This window comes from Castanea sativa, chromosome 10, assembly GCF_040712315.1.
Source record: "Castanea sativa cultivar Marrone di Chiusa Pesio chromosome 10, ASM4071231v1".
NCBI classification, from domain to species: domain Eukaryota; kingdom Viridiplantae; phylum Streptophyta; class Magnoliopsida; order Fagales; family Fagaceae; genus Castanea; species Castanea sativa.
In genome coordinates this window covers 33,579,972-33,598,678 of record NC_134022.1, presented here as the reverse complement: position 1 = coordinate 33,598,678, position 18,707 = coordinate 33,579,972, and the positions used below count along the sequence as shown (strand labels likewise).

Genomic DNA, 18,707 nt, shown 5'->3' with positions numbered 1-18,707 from the left:
AAGGACTAAAAGTGGTAAAAATAAAATGTAGTGACTAAAATATAAATCGGGTCAAAATGTAGGGACTAGAAGTGCATTTACGCCTTTAATATAATACTGGAGTATATAATAAATTCTAATAAAATGATAAATAACATCTAATTATAAAAAAAATAATAATAATAACAAACTCAAAAAAGTGAGGTTTTTTGCTTGGTTAAAATGGATAGTGACCACCACGCACCCTTGGTGCGGTGGTCATTCCACAAGTATAAATGCTTATGGAGTGTGGAGGCAAGGGCTGGAGTTCAAGTCTCCAGGAGGGAGCTTCACACACATATACACTTAGATTAGGCTAGAGTAGAAATTCTATCTTGTATAAAAAAAAAAAAAAAAAAAAATAGATAGTGCAATTGCAGAGTTTGTAAGTTCAAATTTTGAAGAAGTTATTTCAATTTCATAAAATTTTTATATGGTAAAATTGAAAATAATTGTTAATGGACATCAATATGATAATAATCTACGCATAGAAATTTATAAAAATACAAAACTGGAATAGCTATAATCAAATGAAGTATATGGTTCAATGAAAATAAATCGAAAAGAGTTGAAAAGGGTAAAGATCAAAAACGATAAGAATAATAAATTATCCTTCTTCATGTCTTTCTATATGTTAAAAAAAAAAAAAATTGTGGTTTGTGTAATACAATGCTTTAAGAACAATGTCTGTTTAAAAAACTCAATGTCCATGTTATTGCCATCAAGATCAAAGAGTTAATTTTAAAAATTCATATATCTTTTTAGAGCAAAAAAAAAAAAATAGCGCACCTAAGCATGCTTGAGGCACACTTCGTTAATTGAGTTTTGTTTCAACGAAGCTAGCACAGACCTGGGGACTTGAGCTTTACATTTTACATTGGATTTCCGTTGGTCTTGCCTCCCCTCAAAATACAGTCCCATTTTGTTTAATATCACAATGTTATCAGAAAATGCAACCTTTATCAATGATCCTTAATTCCTGGAGAGAGGTAATGATTGTTAATTTGTTATTCCTCTGCATTTTCTAACTGGAAGGTTAATCATCTCAGCCCCCATACAAGAGCAGCAAACACTGCACACAATGGCCAAGCATAAAAAAACATCAATGGAAGCCTTTTCTCATTTGAATATCTTTTGAAAGCACGACTTAAACCAATCTGTGACAACTACACAGATGACACCAAAAAAAATATATTGATAAGGAAAAAATGTGATTCTGATTTCTTTTAGGCACGAAAAGTTAACGAACAAGGAATATATTAACCCTAAATCACTCCTAGCAACTAGATGCTGCAAGAATCATGGTACATACAACTTCCCAGCAATCAATTTGGGAGAAGTTTAAACAACATCTAAACCTCTCCTCAATAATCAAAACCAAAACTAGCTTCTAACTATCTTTGCAGGGTGGGGTTTCGCATGGAGAAGGAGGAGGCACGCCAAACACCCAATCAAGAACATTCAAGTACTTGGATCGAAACACTTCCCTTTCCTGGGCATAGCAGTGCATTATGATGGCTGTTGATAAGCTGAAAATCATCACATCAGCTCTCTTGAAATTCTTTGATCGTGGTAGATATCCAGCTCCAGACATACATGAGAAGAAGCTCTCAATAGCCCGTGCAAAGCAGTAGAGTGATATCTCCATTCGCCTGCTTTTCTTCTCAATGGCCAATGCCAGGCCAGTTGGGAACTGCACAAGAACATAAAGGGTTACTTTTAATGCAAGAGCATGCTTTTGTGTAGTAGTTACGGAGTCAGTCCTATACCGTTCCCATTGCCACCATTGGAATGTTACATCTCTTGAAAATCCTGAAGAGCATGCATGTCCACATCCTGATGAACAATACAAATGGGATTTCTGAATACAACAGATCATTTTCTCAATGGTTGAACTTGTCTTTTCTATTAAAAATTACTAAAAATAAGAATACACCTGCATAATTATCAATCATGTAACATATTTAATTAAATAAAATATTACACATTTAGAATTACTTTCATTCAAGTTTACTTTTTGCCATTCAAATAGGGTATGGATCCCTATAATATAGCCATATAAGGTTAAAAACCCCTTGGCACCAGATAACTTCTTGAGCTAGCAAGAAACAACATAAAAATAAAATTTAAATCAGGTTACAAATGAGAATTTATAGAAAACAACAGAATAAATCAGTAATATCATGACAGTGCATGAGGTTTTTTTTTTTTTTTAAGTAAAAAAAAAAGTGCTAACCACGCAGATGAGCAATATACGGATAGAAACAAGCTTGATCTTGCAGTGCCAAGAACACCCTTGCCTAGTATTGTGTAAGGCCTGCATGCAATCAAACAGATACATCATCCATGAGTAATGACCATCAAAACTTTAGTTCATTGACAAAAAAATTCTTTAATGGTTAAATCAAGGGAGGGTGGCTGGTGGGGGTTTGAACCTCAATGCCCAAGCACCACAAGAGGTGCTGGAACCACTGGGGTATCTGTTGAACCCCTAGTTCACCTACAAACATCCAATTTATATTTCTATAAATTGTTGAAGTATGAACACAAATGTGTTATTACACAATGGTAGAAGACTAAAGGCATGATTAAAACTGGTAAAGTCCTTGGTTCAATTTAGGCTGTAGCTAGGGGAAAAAAAGATATCGACTTTATATAGGAACAAAAGGATGAACAAAAACAACTGATTAAAGAAATGTGCTTGACATTGGCTAGTTAGTTCCCATCAATGGAAGCTAAAACAAAATTTGTTTGGAAGCATGCCAAGAATAATATATATCACTTATGATAAGTTATCCATAAAATTGCATCTAGGAGCTATGATAATAATATGGGAATAGGATGTATCCAAGATAGCTTTATTTATTCTGTCACCTTAAAAGAAACTATCAACACCACCGCACTTCAATTAGTATTCTCTAGCAACTATGGCCAGAATAGAATTTGACACTTTTTCAAGTAGCACCAAGACCAAAAATATTAAATTGCACATTTGGTCCTCAACCTTTGACCTTTGTTTCAAAATTCCCCTTATACTTTAAAATGTTTCAAAAATGTCCTTTCCAGCATCTAATAGATGGGAAATGAAGAAGTGGCAAATGGAATCATAATACTGAGGCCACTTTGATGACATGGAGTCTATAATGTGGCATGAATTATGTTTGCCACTTATATAAAATAAAATAAAAAGAATTATGTCATGTTAGCATTTTTCATCCATCATATGACAATAAGGACCTTTTTGAAACAATTTTGAAAGTATAGGGACCAAAGTAAAACAATTTAAAGTATAAAGACGATTTTGAACAAAGGGCAAAGGTTCCACTAAATATGCAATGTAACCAAAAAAATATTATATGAATCAGGAAATATAACTACTTTTGTCACCTTTTCAGGACGCCCTTACGATGAACTATCAGTGCAGGCATCAAATATACAGGAAGATACACAGGTAACGCTCTTTTATAGGCTTGAAGAAGAAATGAAAGAAAATGTCCACTGCATGACTGATTTCCATGTATGATCTGCAAAAGAAATAGATCATTTTAAGTATAAAAACACAGAATAAGCATATGAGCAAAGTACAATTACACATGAGAAACAAACTTCATAGCATGAGCTGAAAAAAAAAAAAAAAAAAAAAACTTGACAATACATTGTTCTAGGATATGTTCTTCAAACAGAAATTGCATGGTAAATGGATGACAGCAGTACTTTAACAAATCTGACAAAGCAACATATGCAACAATTCTACAGTATATGATAATATAAAAGGAACTATGGGAGGCTTTTGCTGTATTTGTATCTTTGATTCTTTTTTTTTCTTTTTGTGGGGGGGGTGGAGGATCAAATTTCCTCATCAATGACGACCTAAAATGAACTTAATATGAAAGACATGCAAAGGCTAGAATTAGGAAATTTGCACGATACAAGAAATTAATAAATCAGGAGAGTAATATTTCTCCCCATAGAAATCCTGGCTATTCAAAATATTCAGGTGGTCTAATGTCAAACAGTTGCTGCATGTGCCTATATTTGAGCACCCAATTTTATAACTTTATTTGATTGATTAATGAATTGAATTGCATATCTATGTACTAAATGTAATATAATCACTTGGTAGAACAAAAGTACAATAAACACAGGAATGCATACCGAGCAAGGAACCTTCATTTCTGGATCTAGTTTTATGCTCGTGCCCAAGGCCTTGTAATATTTCTCAATTTCTTCCAAATTAGTAAAAGGCATGCCACATGCAATCTGTTTCACACCTTGCAGGATAACCTGATCCTTTCCACCATGTTTATTGAGAAAGGACTTGTATGATATAGGCAGACTCTCTTGGTTCAATATGTAAGCAGACCTGAAAAACAATATATATATATATATATAAATATGGTCATCAAAACAGATTTTAAGACCAATTGTTGTAACTAGTGAGTACTGTAACTTATAAAAGTATAAGAGGGCCAAATTTCCTCAAATCTGGACAATTGAAGCTGGCAGCCAAAGGATTCCACCATAGGATAGAGTTTACCTCCAAACCAGTTAGAAGGAAAATTCCTCCAACCACTACGTGGCAATTCACTTATGCTTTTAGTTTAGTCACTTGAATTAATTAAAGAGTCATGTGATTTAATACACATGGATGATTTTATAAATCATCACATAATTGATTGGATGAGATTCCTTCAAACCAGCTTGGAGTAAAAACAATAATTTTTTAAAAGTCTATTTATAATAATGATAATATGGTATCATAGGGTCTGTTTGGATCCTGCTTATTTGTTGAAAACTGAAAACTTATTGCTGAAAAGATTGTAGCAAAATATTTTTTAAAAGGCAAAACACTGTTTGCGAACACTGTTCATGCATTTTTTGTGCTTTGACTAGTCCATGAACAGTGCCATGGACCAGCCAAAAAACGCAAACGCAGCTTCAATGCGCAAAACTCAGCTCCCAAACGCACGCATAGTACAGGGAGCTCTAAGTATGCCGGTCTAATTTGAGGGACCATGATATACAATAATTATTTTTAAAAGTCTATTTATAATAATGATAATCTGGTAACATAGTACAGGGAACTGTAAGTATGCCAGTCTAATTAGAGGGACCATGTATAAATAGTATGCATAGAAAATACACCAGGCATTGCCAGAATTATATAGAAAAGAACCAACCAACTATGAAAAAATCAATCAGGTGGTGAATTTTCTAAAGAGATCAAAAGGTAATGAGAAGCTCATACATTTTGCATTTAACCTCACACTGCATTGCCAGAATCAGATAAAAAAAAAAAGAACCTCAGTCTTAAAGCAAATTAAACTTCAATTATGCAACACATTAAGGATACTTACAAAATTTGTGAAGAGGAGAGACACATAAGGAATATATCACCATGAGACCATGTCAAAGGTTTACAAATTCGGCCAAAACGCTTGCTCTTTATCCCACATCGCGATGCCAAGACTGCAGCACGCATAAGTATGTATATGGAAAGGGCCGTATGCTGTGTCCCTATTCCAGTCATCAGCATCGAAGGCCCCGCCACCGCCCCCGCCACCAAAGCCCTCCACCCTGCAGTCCTGAACTAGAGTAACAACACTACCCAATTACTCATCAAATCACAGCACCAACGGAACCAAAACCATATACTCTCCGCAAAACGCGCTATAACTGATAAATTAGTTAAACACAATTGATTCAAATCCAAATAAAGAGCAACATAGCAATTAACAAATGGAAGATAAAAGAACATGCCTACGATGACCACCCAAAGCACCAATAATCTCATCCACGGAGACAAATGTACCAGCAAAAGTGCCAAGAAATAGACCATATCTCAATGTTTCCTTCACAGACCTTACAATTGCTTCACTATTTGTAAGCACACCCTCCTTCCTGAACACTCAAACCAACCAAAATTAACAACAATTATATAGAAGAAACTCGCGAAAACAATAACAAAACGAAGAATCACAGAAAATTTGGTATTCGATGAATTTCACCTGAGAGAGGTTAGGGCCTTTTTTCGTCTCAAACGACCAAGGATCGAGAAGAGAGCAAGGCCACCTTTGAGACCAGCTCCAATCGAGAACCCCTTAATCGAAGCAATGACAATTCTTCGAAGCTTCTCCGAGTCCGTCAATGGAATCGAATCGAACGAAAGGGAAGTGTAAGCATATGAGGAAGATGTATCTGACTTTCTGCAATGCGTGCAGCTCGGCTCACCGGATCCGTCGTGAGAACCACCATTAACTCCCGCGGAGCATGCGCAGCCTCCGGCGGCTCCGTCGTCCGAATGAGACATGGTGGCGGCTGAGGGTTTTTCCAGGAAATTGAGGATGGGGGGCTCGGCGAAAGTTTATGCGGGAAGACCAGAAAACCTGGTGGGAATTTTCGAAAGCGAGAGAGAAAACAGAGAAAAGGACGAAGGAGAAAGAAAGTTCGCGTTTATCTGACTTACACGTGTGCGGGCAGTTTTTAAGGAGTCCAAATCTTCTTTTCCACTTTTTCTGCTCCACTCTGTACTCCACCAATAAAAACTTGTCATGTGTTCGCCTAATTAATTAAATACTACTATTAATTAATAACCGTAGTATTAATAAGTCAATAATGATAGTATTTAATTAATTAGATGAACACGTAGCAAGTTTTTATTGATAGAATATAAAATAGAGCAGAAAAAGTAAAACAGAATATTTGAACTCGTTTTTAAGGCCCACGTTGTACCAAGTACTAATGAGGCAACCTGGAAACACATGACACAACATTTTTCAGAATACTTTATACAGCTGTTTGTATTAGATAGAAGAATTTTTCAAGAATATTCTTTTTTATTTCTTTATTAATTTGTCAACGGATAGGTTGTTGGTTTAGAAATTTTTTTTAAAATTTATTTATAAAAATAGAAAAGACTATTTTATATTTTATATTTGGATACCGATTAATTAAACCCTTCTTTATTTGGGAGTGTGAAGTTAAGAACAAAACAAATACGGCTTAAAAAGACTATTTTTCAGACTTTTCTTAAAAACCCAATTTCTATGAGGAATTGGAAAGAATTAAATAGAGTTTATTTAAAATGTTTTCATTATTTATACTTGTAAGGACCTGATTTGGTGCCTAAACCTAAAGGGAAAATGATCTAGATCCAAAGAACCCAATACAATAAATTTGTAGAAAGTGGACTGAGAAATTAGGCTCTAATAAATCAAACAACAATGGTAGTTAGCCCAGATGAAAAGAAAACAAGAATAAAATAGTTATGCTCAAGGTAAATCATCCTCGGCACAATTCGAGGAGATTGAATCTTCTGTATATATATATATTTTTTTTCTTATTGAAGTTGATTACAAGTTCAGTTCTTACTTTTACACTATTTTTCCTCTGCCTTTCTCCCCCCTCCCCTCTGGATGATCCCTTATATTATATATCTCCCTTTAAATGATCTCAACCCTTCATATGTTGATTATCCAGGCCACTACTTGAGTACTTGTCCCATCAGACGCCTTCTCAAACCCCTTGTGAGTTATGGCAACCAAGACAACACTGTTCAGGAGTCTTCTCTACATAAATACAGCTAGGAGGTTTGATGAGATGCATTAAATGTGGTGGCAGCTACCAATCCTTCAGTCATGTCAGTGTTAGCCCCTTCCTCGAAACTCTTCCTCTACAATATGACCTCTTTTGATGACGTGCTATTGACGTGACCTTACAGTCCAAGGGCGTGGCCTCCTCGGCATGATAATGGTCCTTCTCGGCCATGGATATGACACGTGGCATAATTACCTTACTAGAATTTTTGTACCCCACAATAGTCCCTCAAAACTCCAATTCGTTTCCTCCCATCCAATAAGAGAAATGGGGTTTTAACTTCAGGTAATTAATTTAACACGCTTCTCTGACTCCCATACGTGAGAATGTCACTTCGCGTGTCCTGTAACTATTCCCGACGCTTCAAAGTCCGCAACGTCTCATTAAATGCTCTAGGCGGCACTTTGTTCCCCACATCCTACAATAAGATGGAGATCCTACGGCTAACATTTCCCCTCGAATTTTGGTCGGGATAACTCCCACCCACATCCGCCTCTTATATAAGGCGCCTGGAGAGTTCATTTTTCTTACTTTACAAATCTTCGAACTCCCTAGACTTCCCATACTCCCAAACTTCCAAGAATTCCCAAATCTTCCAGTTCTCGAGAAAGCTCTTGAGGCATCCCGTGTCCCTATTTTCGTAAGTTTTTCGTTTTAGGCTATTTTCTCCTCGGCCTTCTACTTTCTACTTCTTCTTCACAAATATTTCTTTCGCCTCTCTTCATTTTGCTTTAATGTGTAAATTTGCCCACCTAGTAGATTCTCCCACCAACATGGAAGGATTTAGGGCTAAATACCACATTTTCCTGCGAGTTTCCCTACGATACTGTGCTTCGGCATAGTGGCTTACCTATAGGAATCAGGGGGAGGTTGTCATTCCCATGATCACCTTCATAGAAGGGGGAATTACACTCCCCATGGGTAGCGTAACTAGGGAATAGTTACTCGCCCATAGGCTGTGCCCCCACCAATGTGCGTCCAACCTATTTAGGGTCCTAGGTAGTGTTAACGCTCTCAATGAGCATATGGGTTTGAACCTTACTTGGCACGGCGTCATTTGGATGTACGAGTACGCTGACTCGAGGTATTACCTCAAGTTTAGGTCCTCAGTTGTTAGGCTTGTCTCGTGTCTTCCCAAGTCCAACAAAGGCATGAAGGAAGACTACCTAATCGACTCTAGGGAATGGCACGATGGTCTTCACTACCTAACCCGGGAGGGGGAGCCAGGTGGAGTGCCTTAGGTTTAGGTCCTTTGAAACGAGACTTAGTATTATGGTTCTCTTTTTGCTTCTTTTTTTACTTTCCTTTATGGCTAAATGTTCATCCTTCTAACTGTGATTTTGCTTCTCAACTATTTTTGTAGATAAAAGGTACATAGCTCCTAACATATACTTTGTCAACGTCGAGGACCTTAACAAGGTGCTAAGAGCCGAGGTGTTCGTGAGTGAAGACAGGCAACTGAGGGTTTCGACCTCATCCTCAACTTTAAGCCCTTATCTAACAATTTTCAAGAGGTAGGCAATGCGATTAGAGTAGGCGATCCTTGGCTAGCCCTATAGACGTCTCAGTGCCTAATTTTCTAGCCCAAGAAGACATCGTGCAAGTTAATCGGCCTTCCCAATATGCTCATCCTGAAACAGCGACTTCGAGAGAAGAAACTGCTTCCTTGCCCCTGTCACCCGAGGAAGAAATTGACCAATTCCAACTCGTGGAGGGGAAGGAGCAGGGAGATCCTGTCATTCACATCTTGGATGTGGAGGACGAGTTTAACAGAATTTCAATTGTTCGCACCCCTGGCCTTGTGGTTACTGGCATAGACAGCAGCTCAGAGGAAGAAGAAAAGGAGATGGCTCTGAATAAGAAGAGGGGCTTGGGAGATCTCCTTACGGATAGGGCCAAAGGATCCACGTCCAAGGATGCTTCGATGTCGCAGCCCCTTCCTGCTCTCCCCCCTCCTCCTCCTCCCACAGGCAGCATGCTTCCCATAACTAACCTGAATAAGAAAAGGAAAGAGAAGGGTGGAGCCGAGAAAAGGGAGGTGGTCTGCCAAAATAGAGCCAAAATAGCAAAAAACGGCTAAGGGCCAGGTGCACGCCTCCTCAGTTGAGAGCAAAGAGGACCAGGATATGGCCAAGGTGCACCACTAAAACCCCGCTTAGGACCCTCAGCTGGAGCTGGACAGGGCAGCCATTCCTCGGAACTCCATCATCAGAGAGTTCCAAAAAGAGCACACCCACTACCTGGCCGACTCCCTAAAGCAGCCCCTTCTTTTGCCTAAGGACATGGCTGCATCGAAGAAAATGAGGCATCTAAACCTCTTTCTGTCCCTTAAAAGGGATCTAACCCTGGTAAGTTCTTCGGACTGCCTTACGGACATCATGTTGGGTTATCTCTTTCTTTTTTCTTTCTTTTTTATAATAGTGTGCTTGTCTATTGCTTTTGTGCAGGCCATCCATGAGGTGTTTACTGCCAAGGAATGGGTGAAGGATGCTCGGAATAAGGCTAGGGTCAAGGCCAACCTTCACGCCGAGGCCCACAAGACCTTGAGAGCCGCTGAGTAAAAGAACCAAAAGCTCACCACAAAACTGACAGCTGAGGAAAGGGCGTAGAGGAGCGTTGAGGTGGGCTTGAAGAATGCCTAGGACCAGGCTGAGGAGCAACGCAAAAAGCTCTATCACACTGAGATAGAGTTGGCTACAGCAAAACAGCAGGTCCTAGAGCTGAAGGTAGAGCTGGGCAAGGCCAAGTAAGCCGTCCGAACGATCAAAGAAGTTGTGGAAGCCTTAATGCAAACATCCTATTACTTTAGGGTGGAAGAGATCAAGGTCCGCCTAGCGGAGGAACTAGCTGAGGTCTGCAGGGACTACTGCTAGATGGTGTGGACAAAAGCCCTTAATATGGTAGGAGTCCCTACTACCTCAGGGTGGAGGAAGGCTGAGAACGTCTACTACCTTCCAGATATTCGTGAAGTTCTAACTGCACTTCTGCCTCCCGCTATCCTTGGACCTACCTCCTTTGAGTAGCCCCCTATCACCCAGGCCTCCCTTCCTCCTTCTAAGGTCTTTAACTGGCCTAGACAAGTTAGCGACCAAGGCTAGGATATTAAGGTGGCCAAGAGTAAGGGGGCTGGCCAAAGTGGTCCTCGGCTAGAGAAAAAGGGCAAGGGTAAGGAGGTTGAGCCCCTGTCAAAGGCCAAGGGTCCAAAAGCTGCCCTTAAGCTCAAAGATGCCCCTCATGAGGCTAAAGATGCTGCTCCCAAGGCAAAGGAGGCTGAGGCCAAAGCCAAGGGGGCTGATCCCAAGGCCGTTGACCCACATGTCTCCCAGCCAAGCAGCAAGGAAGACCCTCCTCCCAAGGCCAAGGCATAGCTTAGGATCTCTTTTGTTTCTTCTTTTGTTATTGAAATAGAATTATTCTTTTTTTTTTTTTTTTTATAATGTTCCTTCGTCATGGCAGTTTGTCATGTTTGAGATGTATCTCTTTTCTTAATTAATGAAAAGACATAGATTTTGGCCTTTGTGGGATTTTACTTTTCTTGCAATATATATCTCTAATTGGCTATAGCTATTGTTTTGTCCCTTGCTGAGACTTTAAATTGATAATGCTTCTAAGGGGGTACACCCTTACTTTAACAAAAGCTAATGGTGATGGTTTGTTGTTAACTCAAATAAAGCAAAACCATGTAAACAATGAGAAAGAATGGCTATGTGTTAATACTAAAAATTGTGTAATTAACAGAGAGGCCTAAGTCCTCAGAGGTAAACAAGGCACTTAGAAGGCAAAAAGTACATTATTTTAAGAGTACCTTAACGTACCTTCAGAATCCTTTAGCCCAGGCCTAGGGTGAGTCCTTGTTTTTACGTGGTGATGCACATGTTGGCCCTATCCCTAGTGGGTTTACCAAGTGTCAATTTCCTCAAGGCATGTGATCCGATGGGTCACATAAGCAAGGGAGAGTGTTAATTTACCTAAGGTATATGGATTGAGGGACTAGACATAACTCAGGTCATGTTTAACACTTAGATAAATAATGAGAAGTATTTATTTACCCAAGGTATCTAGTCCAAGGAGTTAGGCATGACCAATGTTCTGTTTAATACTTAGAGAAATATTGAAAAGTATTAAATTACCCAAAGTATGTGGTCCGTGGAGCCAAGCATGACTAAGGTTCTGTTTAATACTTAGAGAAATAATGAGAAGTATTAATTTACCCAAGGTATGTGGTCCGAGGAGCCAGACATGACCAATATTCTATTTAATACTTAGAAAAATAATGAAAAGTATTAATTTACCCAATGTATGTGGTCCGAGAAGCCAGACATGACCAAGATTCTGTTTAATACTTAAACAAATAATGAATACAACATGGCATAAATGCATTCATTAATAGTAATACCTTCGTAGGTTATTTACATTTCAGGGGCGTGGTACAATTTTTTTATCTAAATCTTCCATGAAATATGCTCCTATACCCTTTATCGATATGATATAGTATGGCCCTTCCAAATTGGGCCCTAACTTCCCCCATGCCAGGTTCTTTGTAGTACCCAAAACCTTCCGCAATACCAAGTCTCCAAGAGCTAGTGGTCTTAACTTTACATTTGAGTCGTACCTCTGCTTAAGCCTTTGCTGATAATATGTCAACTGAACCATGACATTTTCTCTTCGCTCTTCAATCAAATCCAAGCTCTTCTCTAATAACTCGTCATTGCCATCCGGATTAAACAAGCTGGTTCTCAGTGTTGGGAATCTGGTTTCTAGAGGAATTACAGCCTCGGCCCCATAAGTCAAAGAGAAGAGAGTCTCTCTCGTGGACCTAGGAGGGGTAGTTCTATATGTCCAAAGGACATGAGGCAGCTCTTCTACCCATTTGCCTTTGGCATCATCTAACCTCTTCTTGAGTCCATTAACAATGACTTTGTTCACCACCTCGGCCTGCCCATTTCCTTAGGGATAAGCCGGGGTTGAATATCTGTTCTTAATACCCATCTCACAACAATACCTCCTAAAAACTTTGCTATCAAACTGAAGCCCATTGTTTGAGATGAGGGTGTGAGGAATCCCAAACTGAGTGACAATATTTTTCTACACAAATCTCTTGGCATCCACATCTCTAATGTTCGCCAACGGCTTAGCTTCAACCCATTTGGTGAAGTAGTTAGTGTCGACCAAAAGTCATCTTCTGTTTCCTGTTGCTTTAAGGAAAGGTCCCACAATGTCCAAATCCCATTAAGCAAAAGGCCAAAGACTAGAGAGAGGATTAAGAAAACCCCCAGGTTGATGGATGTTTAGGGCAAATCTCTGTCATTGGTCACACTTCTTCGAATACTCTTGTACTTCTCTTTGCATACCTGGCCACTAGTACCCTTAGGTGAGGGCCGTATGAGATAGAGATCTGCCACCTATATGACTCCCACAAATTCCTTCATGTAGCTCTTCTAGGAGGGGTTCTACTACCTCAGGATGTATACACAGTAAGTGCAATCCAGAGAAAGTGCAGTCCAGAGGTGTAGGGCTTGGGAAAACTGAGTTGGTTGAGGCTAGATGTTACATGATCAGTGGCTGCACTATCAGCTAGCCAAGGCTGATCTTGAGTGAAGCAGGCATTTGAAGCAGTGGCCATTGCTGCCAACTTTGTAGGTGGATGCTTTCCTTGATAGGCATAATCCATCCTGTGATAACAGTCCACAGCCAAATGTCAAACCTTACGACATATTTGACAAATAGGTCTATATGATCTAGCACCTCCAGAACTTGATTGACCCTATTGAAAATGATTGAATGGACTAAATTAAGAGTGGAACTATGAATTGAATTGTGGAGATGAACCATTGGATCCTCTACCACCTCTGCCTCCTATATTGTTGAAGTTACCTCTGGCTCTTCCTCTATTATGATTTTGATTATAGTTATGACCATTAGGTTTCTGATTGGTTGATGCAGCTAAGGTAAAAATAGAATTTTTAATTTCTAACCCTTCATTGAGAGCTTCTTCTTCAGCATTAAGCATAGTAGAGAGTTCATCAAAACCTAGTTATGTGCTCCTGGTCCTAATTGCTGATCTAAATGCATTGTACTCTTTAGGAAGCCCTTTAATTGCAATGTGGAGTATTTCTTCATCATTAACAATTACTCCAACAACTAGCAATTTGTCTCTTACAACTTTGATTTTTTGAAGGTAAATATCTACTGTATCACCTCCTTTCTTCAAGTTGTGAAGCTCACTCTTAAGATTCATGATGTGAGACCTAAATATTGATGAGAACCTATTTTCGAGTACCTTCCAAACCTCCACAGTAGTAGCACATCCAACAATAAGTGCAAGTATAGTTGACAGATTTGAACTAATAAAGGTAAGCAAAGCTTTTTCCTTTGATTTCCAAATCAAGAAATCTAGATTCACAATTGCAATATAAGATCCAAATAGATCCTTAAGAAATTTGTCAGGAATTATTTGAGGCTCTTCAAGCAACTCATACAAAGAATAGGTTTCAAGAATCATAGTAATCTGATGCTTCCAAACTATATAGTTTGTATCATCTAACTTCACAGTCATCATATTGGACATATTAGAGAGAAGTAGAAGAGGTTGATTTAACATATTAGATGATGTACCAGATGACATAGAGGAAGTAGATGAGGACGATGCCATTGTTGAAGATGAGGTTGCCATTGTTGAAGATTGATTCACAATAGTAGTTGCTTGCTCTGATACCATGATGAAAAACTCAGTAATCAATGAGTTGAGTTTCAGTAATGATCACGAGAAGAACAAAGTTTATCCAAACAAACACAGTGAAGGAAATCTGAGAAAGAGAAAGAAAATGCAAGAAAGTGAGGTAAGAGAGAGAGAGAGAGAGAGAGAGAGAGAGAGAGAGAGAAACTAATTTTGTATTGAATTATAGAAAATTTTGGATAGATTACACAGATGCTCAATTGAGTTGTTTATATACTACAAATCTAAGCTAATCACAATTAAATTAACTGCCCCAAATTATGCTGACCAACTCCTGGAAATTAGGGATTTAGTTGAGCTGAAGACAATAGCAGTAGCAATTGCTTGCTCTGATACCATGATGAAAAACTCACTAATCAGTGAGTTGAGTTTCAGTAATGATCACAAGAAGAACAAAGTTAATCCAAACAAACATAGTGAAGGAAAGTCTGAGAAAGAGAAAGAAAATGCAAGAAAGTGAGGTAAGAGAGAGAGAGAGAGAGAGAGAGAGAGAGAGAGAGAAATTGATTTTGTATTGAATTATAGAAAATTCTGGATAGATTACACAAATGCTCAATTGAGCTGTTTATATACTACAAATCTAAGCTAATCACACTTTACTTAACTGCTCCAAATTATGCTGATCAAATCTTGGAAATTAGGGATTTAGTTGAGCTAAAGACAACAGCAGTAGCAGTTGCTTGCTCTAATACCATGATGAAAAACTCAATAATCAGTGAGTTGAGTTTCAGTAATGATCATGAGAAGAATAAAGTTTATCCAAATAAACACAGTGAAGGAAAGTCTGAGAAAGAGAAAGAAAATGCAAGAAAGTGAGGTAAGAGAGAGAGAGAGAGAGAGAGAGAGAGAGAGAGAGAGAGAGAGAGAGAGAGAGAGAAACTAATTTTGTATTGAATTATAGGAAATTCTGGATAGATTACACAGATGCTCAATTGAGCTGTTTATATACTACAAATCTAAGCTAATCACGCTTAACTTAACTGCCCCAAATTATGCGGATCAACTCCTGAAAATTAGGGATTTAGTTGAGCTGAAGACAACAACTCCACGCGCCAACAGTTATAGATATTTTGAGCAAGGTGTGATGCGCACCGTTTCAGTAATTAACAGAGAAAACCAATAAGTAAAACCATGTGTTGGATAATACTCTCAAAACCATTAATGAAACGGTGCGTACTGGTTTGTTCTCACTATTCTTCTTTCTTCACAGGTCTTGTACTCTTCTTCAAAAAACTAAATTTGATAGTAAAAAACTATTTCAAAATCTCTTTTTCTTTGTTCTTTTTTTATTGGTAAGGTACACTCTCATGCACCTTATGAGTCGTAAACTTGCGAGCTTACACTCCATTCCATTATTGAGGAATAATCATTCGCCATTTGAGCTAGAGCTAATTAGAAGTGTTTCAAAATTTACAAGTGTTTCTTTCAAGATAAAATTTTTGAGGTCACACTTTTAATAGAATTAGAAACAATCAATTATTTACCAAAGTTGGATACTACATTGACATGAGTGAGACATATCCTAAAATTTCAGGCAAATCAAGCCATGGATGAAGCATATTTATGAATAGTCCAAAATTTTAGCTTAATTAAAAAACCAGCTATAGTTATTTTATGAAGGTCAAATGACGGTTTCTGCATAATGGTTGAAACAATTTCTATCAAATAAGATGGTTCATGTACTTTGGCTAATTGATCCACCCCGCTCTCACTCTCTCCATATCATACAATCAAAAAATTGCAAAACAAATCTTCAAAAAAAAAAAAATCATTAATCATAAAATAGGTATGTCACGTTACAACCTAAAGAGTCTTTTCATAAACATAAAATATTTGTAACATACCTTCAAAAATTAGTTGCTAAGTTCCAGCACCACAAGAAAAAAGACTTAATACAACGAAAAAGTCGTTGCAATAACAACTAATGTCGTTATAATAGGTGTTAGGACATATGTGGTTCAATTGTTAAGAACATATGTCTTTATTTTATGTAATTGGCAAATGTTTTGACAAAACGCACTTTACTTGTAATTGGGTAGATCTAGGATGTTTTTGATACTTCAAGAAACAAAGTTTCAAGATCAAGTGTTAAAGCCAGGCAATCTGTCCAAGAAATAAGCTGAGAAGTGCTCTTCATTAAAACTCGACAGCTGGCTTGACAGCTGTATCTATCAAGCTTTAAGAAGCTATTCTAGCCCCGTGGCTCGACAGCTACTCAACAGCACCTCAACACCTCTAGCTGTCGAGATTTAAGAAAAACAGTTTTTCAGTACTGTTTTGATTCTAATCCGTGGACATGTCTTTGAGCCTTCTTTTCTCACAACCCTAGACATATAAAAGGATTATTTTAAGGGCCGTCAAAGTAAGCACAAGTTGCACAAGCATTGAGCAAAGTCTGTTCAAGCAATTTGTGACTGGAGACAAAGTTTGCCCTAATTCATCTCTTTGTAAAGAAACTGCCGTGTCTTTGCACCATAGAGTTTTGTAACCAAGCATCTTCTTGTTCTTCAAGGTGAGGATGAACTGAAGAATTTTGCAGCCAACATCTTTGTTTGTGCTACCACGCGTTTACATGTTAATTTGATTAATTAATAAATTTGGCTAATTAATCAACTTAATTCATCACAAGAGGTCAATATGTTTTTGGCCTATCAATAGGTGTTATTGTAACAACAAAAAAGTTGATGCAAGCCGCTGTAATAAACTCCGAGGCAATAGGTTTATATAACACTAAATTTTTGCTGCAATAAATCCTACATATTGCAACAATTTACTTTGAAAATCTTGTTGCATATAGGTTGATTTTTTAATTAATTTTTTAAATTTAAAAATAAATAAATCATTTTTTAAATAATAATTTTTTTCATTAACCTGTTTTGCAATTCAAAAACCATATCTAGGAACTATACTAACAAATTAAAGATATGCATAAAAGATGAAAAAATTGAAATACTCTATTTCAATATGTATGTCAAAAAACACAAATATATACACAACTTGTTGAATTTACATTCAATCACATAGTTTCAAAAAGTATGCAAAAATCAATACAATATGAAAGAAAAGTTTCTTCTCAAAGGTGTTATCCAAGCATACTTCACGACCATTTCATTGACTTACCACCTATTTTGGAAAAAAAAAAGTATGAAGTTGAAAAATATCATATATACAACACAATGACACCAATATACACTATCATTGATTCTAAAAACATAACACATATAAAACAATAGTACTTGAAGATTGTGCAATTAAACAAAGAAAAATCAAATTAAAAATTAAAGAGAACCAAAAGATTACCTGAAAGTTAGAGAGAAAATATTTTAACTGAGAAAGAGTCTCTCCAAAGAGATTAAGAATTAAGAGAGACAGAGAGAAAATTTAGAGTTAGTAGATATGAGAGTGAGATGGAAATTTGAGAGATAAGCTTTGTAGTTAGAAGATAAATTCGAATTTTGAGATACGCTTAAGAGAAAGAAAGAGGGAACGTGAAATGAGAAAAAAAAGAAAAAAAAAAGAGATAGAAATGGAGAGAGAGAGAGAGAGAGATAAGAAAATCATTGAGATAAATGTGGGTAAGAGAAAGAGGGAAACTAAGATGAAAAAAAAGAAAGAAAAAGAGGAAGGAGAGAGAGAGAGAGAGAGAGAGAGAGAGGGAGAGAATTTGATATTTTTTTAAAAAAAAGCAAAAAAAAAAAAAAAAAAAAAAGGAGATAGAGGTGGGTGATATAAAGAGGGAAAATAAGATGAAAAAAAAAAATAAAGAGTTAGGCATGGGTGTGAGTGTGAGTTAAATTTGAGATGAAAAAAAATAGGAAGATAGATGTGGTTAGAGAAAGTGAAAAATTGAGATGAGAAAAAATTCTTGTTGTAATAGTATATATATTACATCCATTATTTTTTTTTTTTTTGTAATAATACTTGTTGTATTATGTCTTTTTTCTTGTAGTGCTTGCTCCCTCTCCTCTCTTAGACTCCCTCTTGTTCGTCTCTCTCTCTCTCTCTTGACTCTACCTCTCTCTTTGATCAAATCTATGGGTTTTGTTTGTGTTGTTTGTTGCCGTTGGTGGTTTTCAGTTGTGGGCATGGGTTGTTGTGTATAAGGGTGTCCACCCACCCGTAACCAATTTGAGAGCTTCGACAGTCGACGGCGGGTTTCAGACTTTAAAAACTGACTCCAAAGGGTTGATTGGTAGGTTCTCTTCTCTTAAACCCGACTCACTGGACCCAACCATAAAACCCAAAAAATATGGAAACTCCAAGAATTTTTAGGCAAGTATTTGGTGAAAATTCATCAGATCCACCTAGATTTCTGCCGGATTTGGCGAGATCTCACCAGATTCGACTAGATAGAAAA

General features: G+C 37.4%; 1 protein-coding gene across 1 annotated transcript; it reads right to left on the bottom strand.

Annotated features, from left to right (window-relative positions):
* Nucleotides 1–1,113: 1,113 nt before the first annotated feature.
* LOC142612633 (uncharacterized) lies at nucleotides 1,114–6,464 on the bottom strand. The gene is made up of 8 exons (XM_075784748.1): nucleotides 6,027–6,464; nucleotides 5,779–5,919; nucleotides 5,376–5,603; nucleotides 4,174–4,381; nucleotides 3,406–3,542; nucleotides 2,255–2,335; nucleotides 1,788–1,854; nucleotides 1,114–1,711 (listed from the first exon to the last, which is right to left on the bottom strand). The coding sequence occupies exons 1-8, from the start codon at nucleotides 6,326–6,328 to the stop codon at nucleotides 1,409–1,411; spliced, it is 1,467 nt and encodes a 488-aa protein (XP_075640863.1). The 5' UTR covers nucleotides 6,329–6,464; the 3' UTR covers nucleotides 1,114–1,408.
* Nucleotides 6,465–18,707: the final 12,243 nt, after the last annotated feature.

Coding starts and splice junctions, on each gene's coding strand:
- LOC142612633 (XM_075784748.1), bottom strand. CDS start 6,328: ATGTCTCATTCGGACGACGGAGCCGCCGGAGGCTGCGCATGCTCCGCG. Junction 5,920..6,026: donor AAGGCCCTAACCTCTCTCAG/GTGAAATTCATC, acceptor TTGAGTGTTCAG/GAAGGAGGGTGTGCTTACAA. Junction 4,382..5,375: donor CTCTCCTCTTCACAAATTTT/GTAAGTATCCTT, acceptor ATTGTTTTTCAG/GTCTGCTTACATATTGAACC.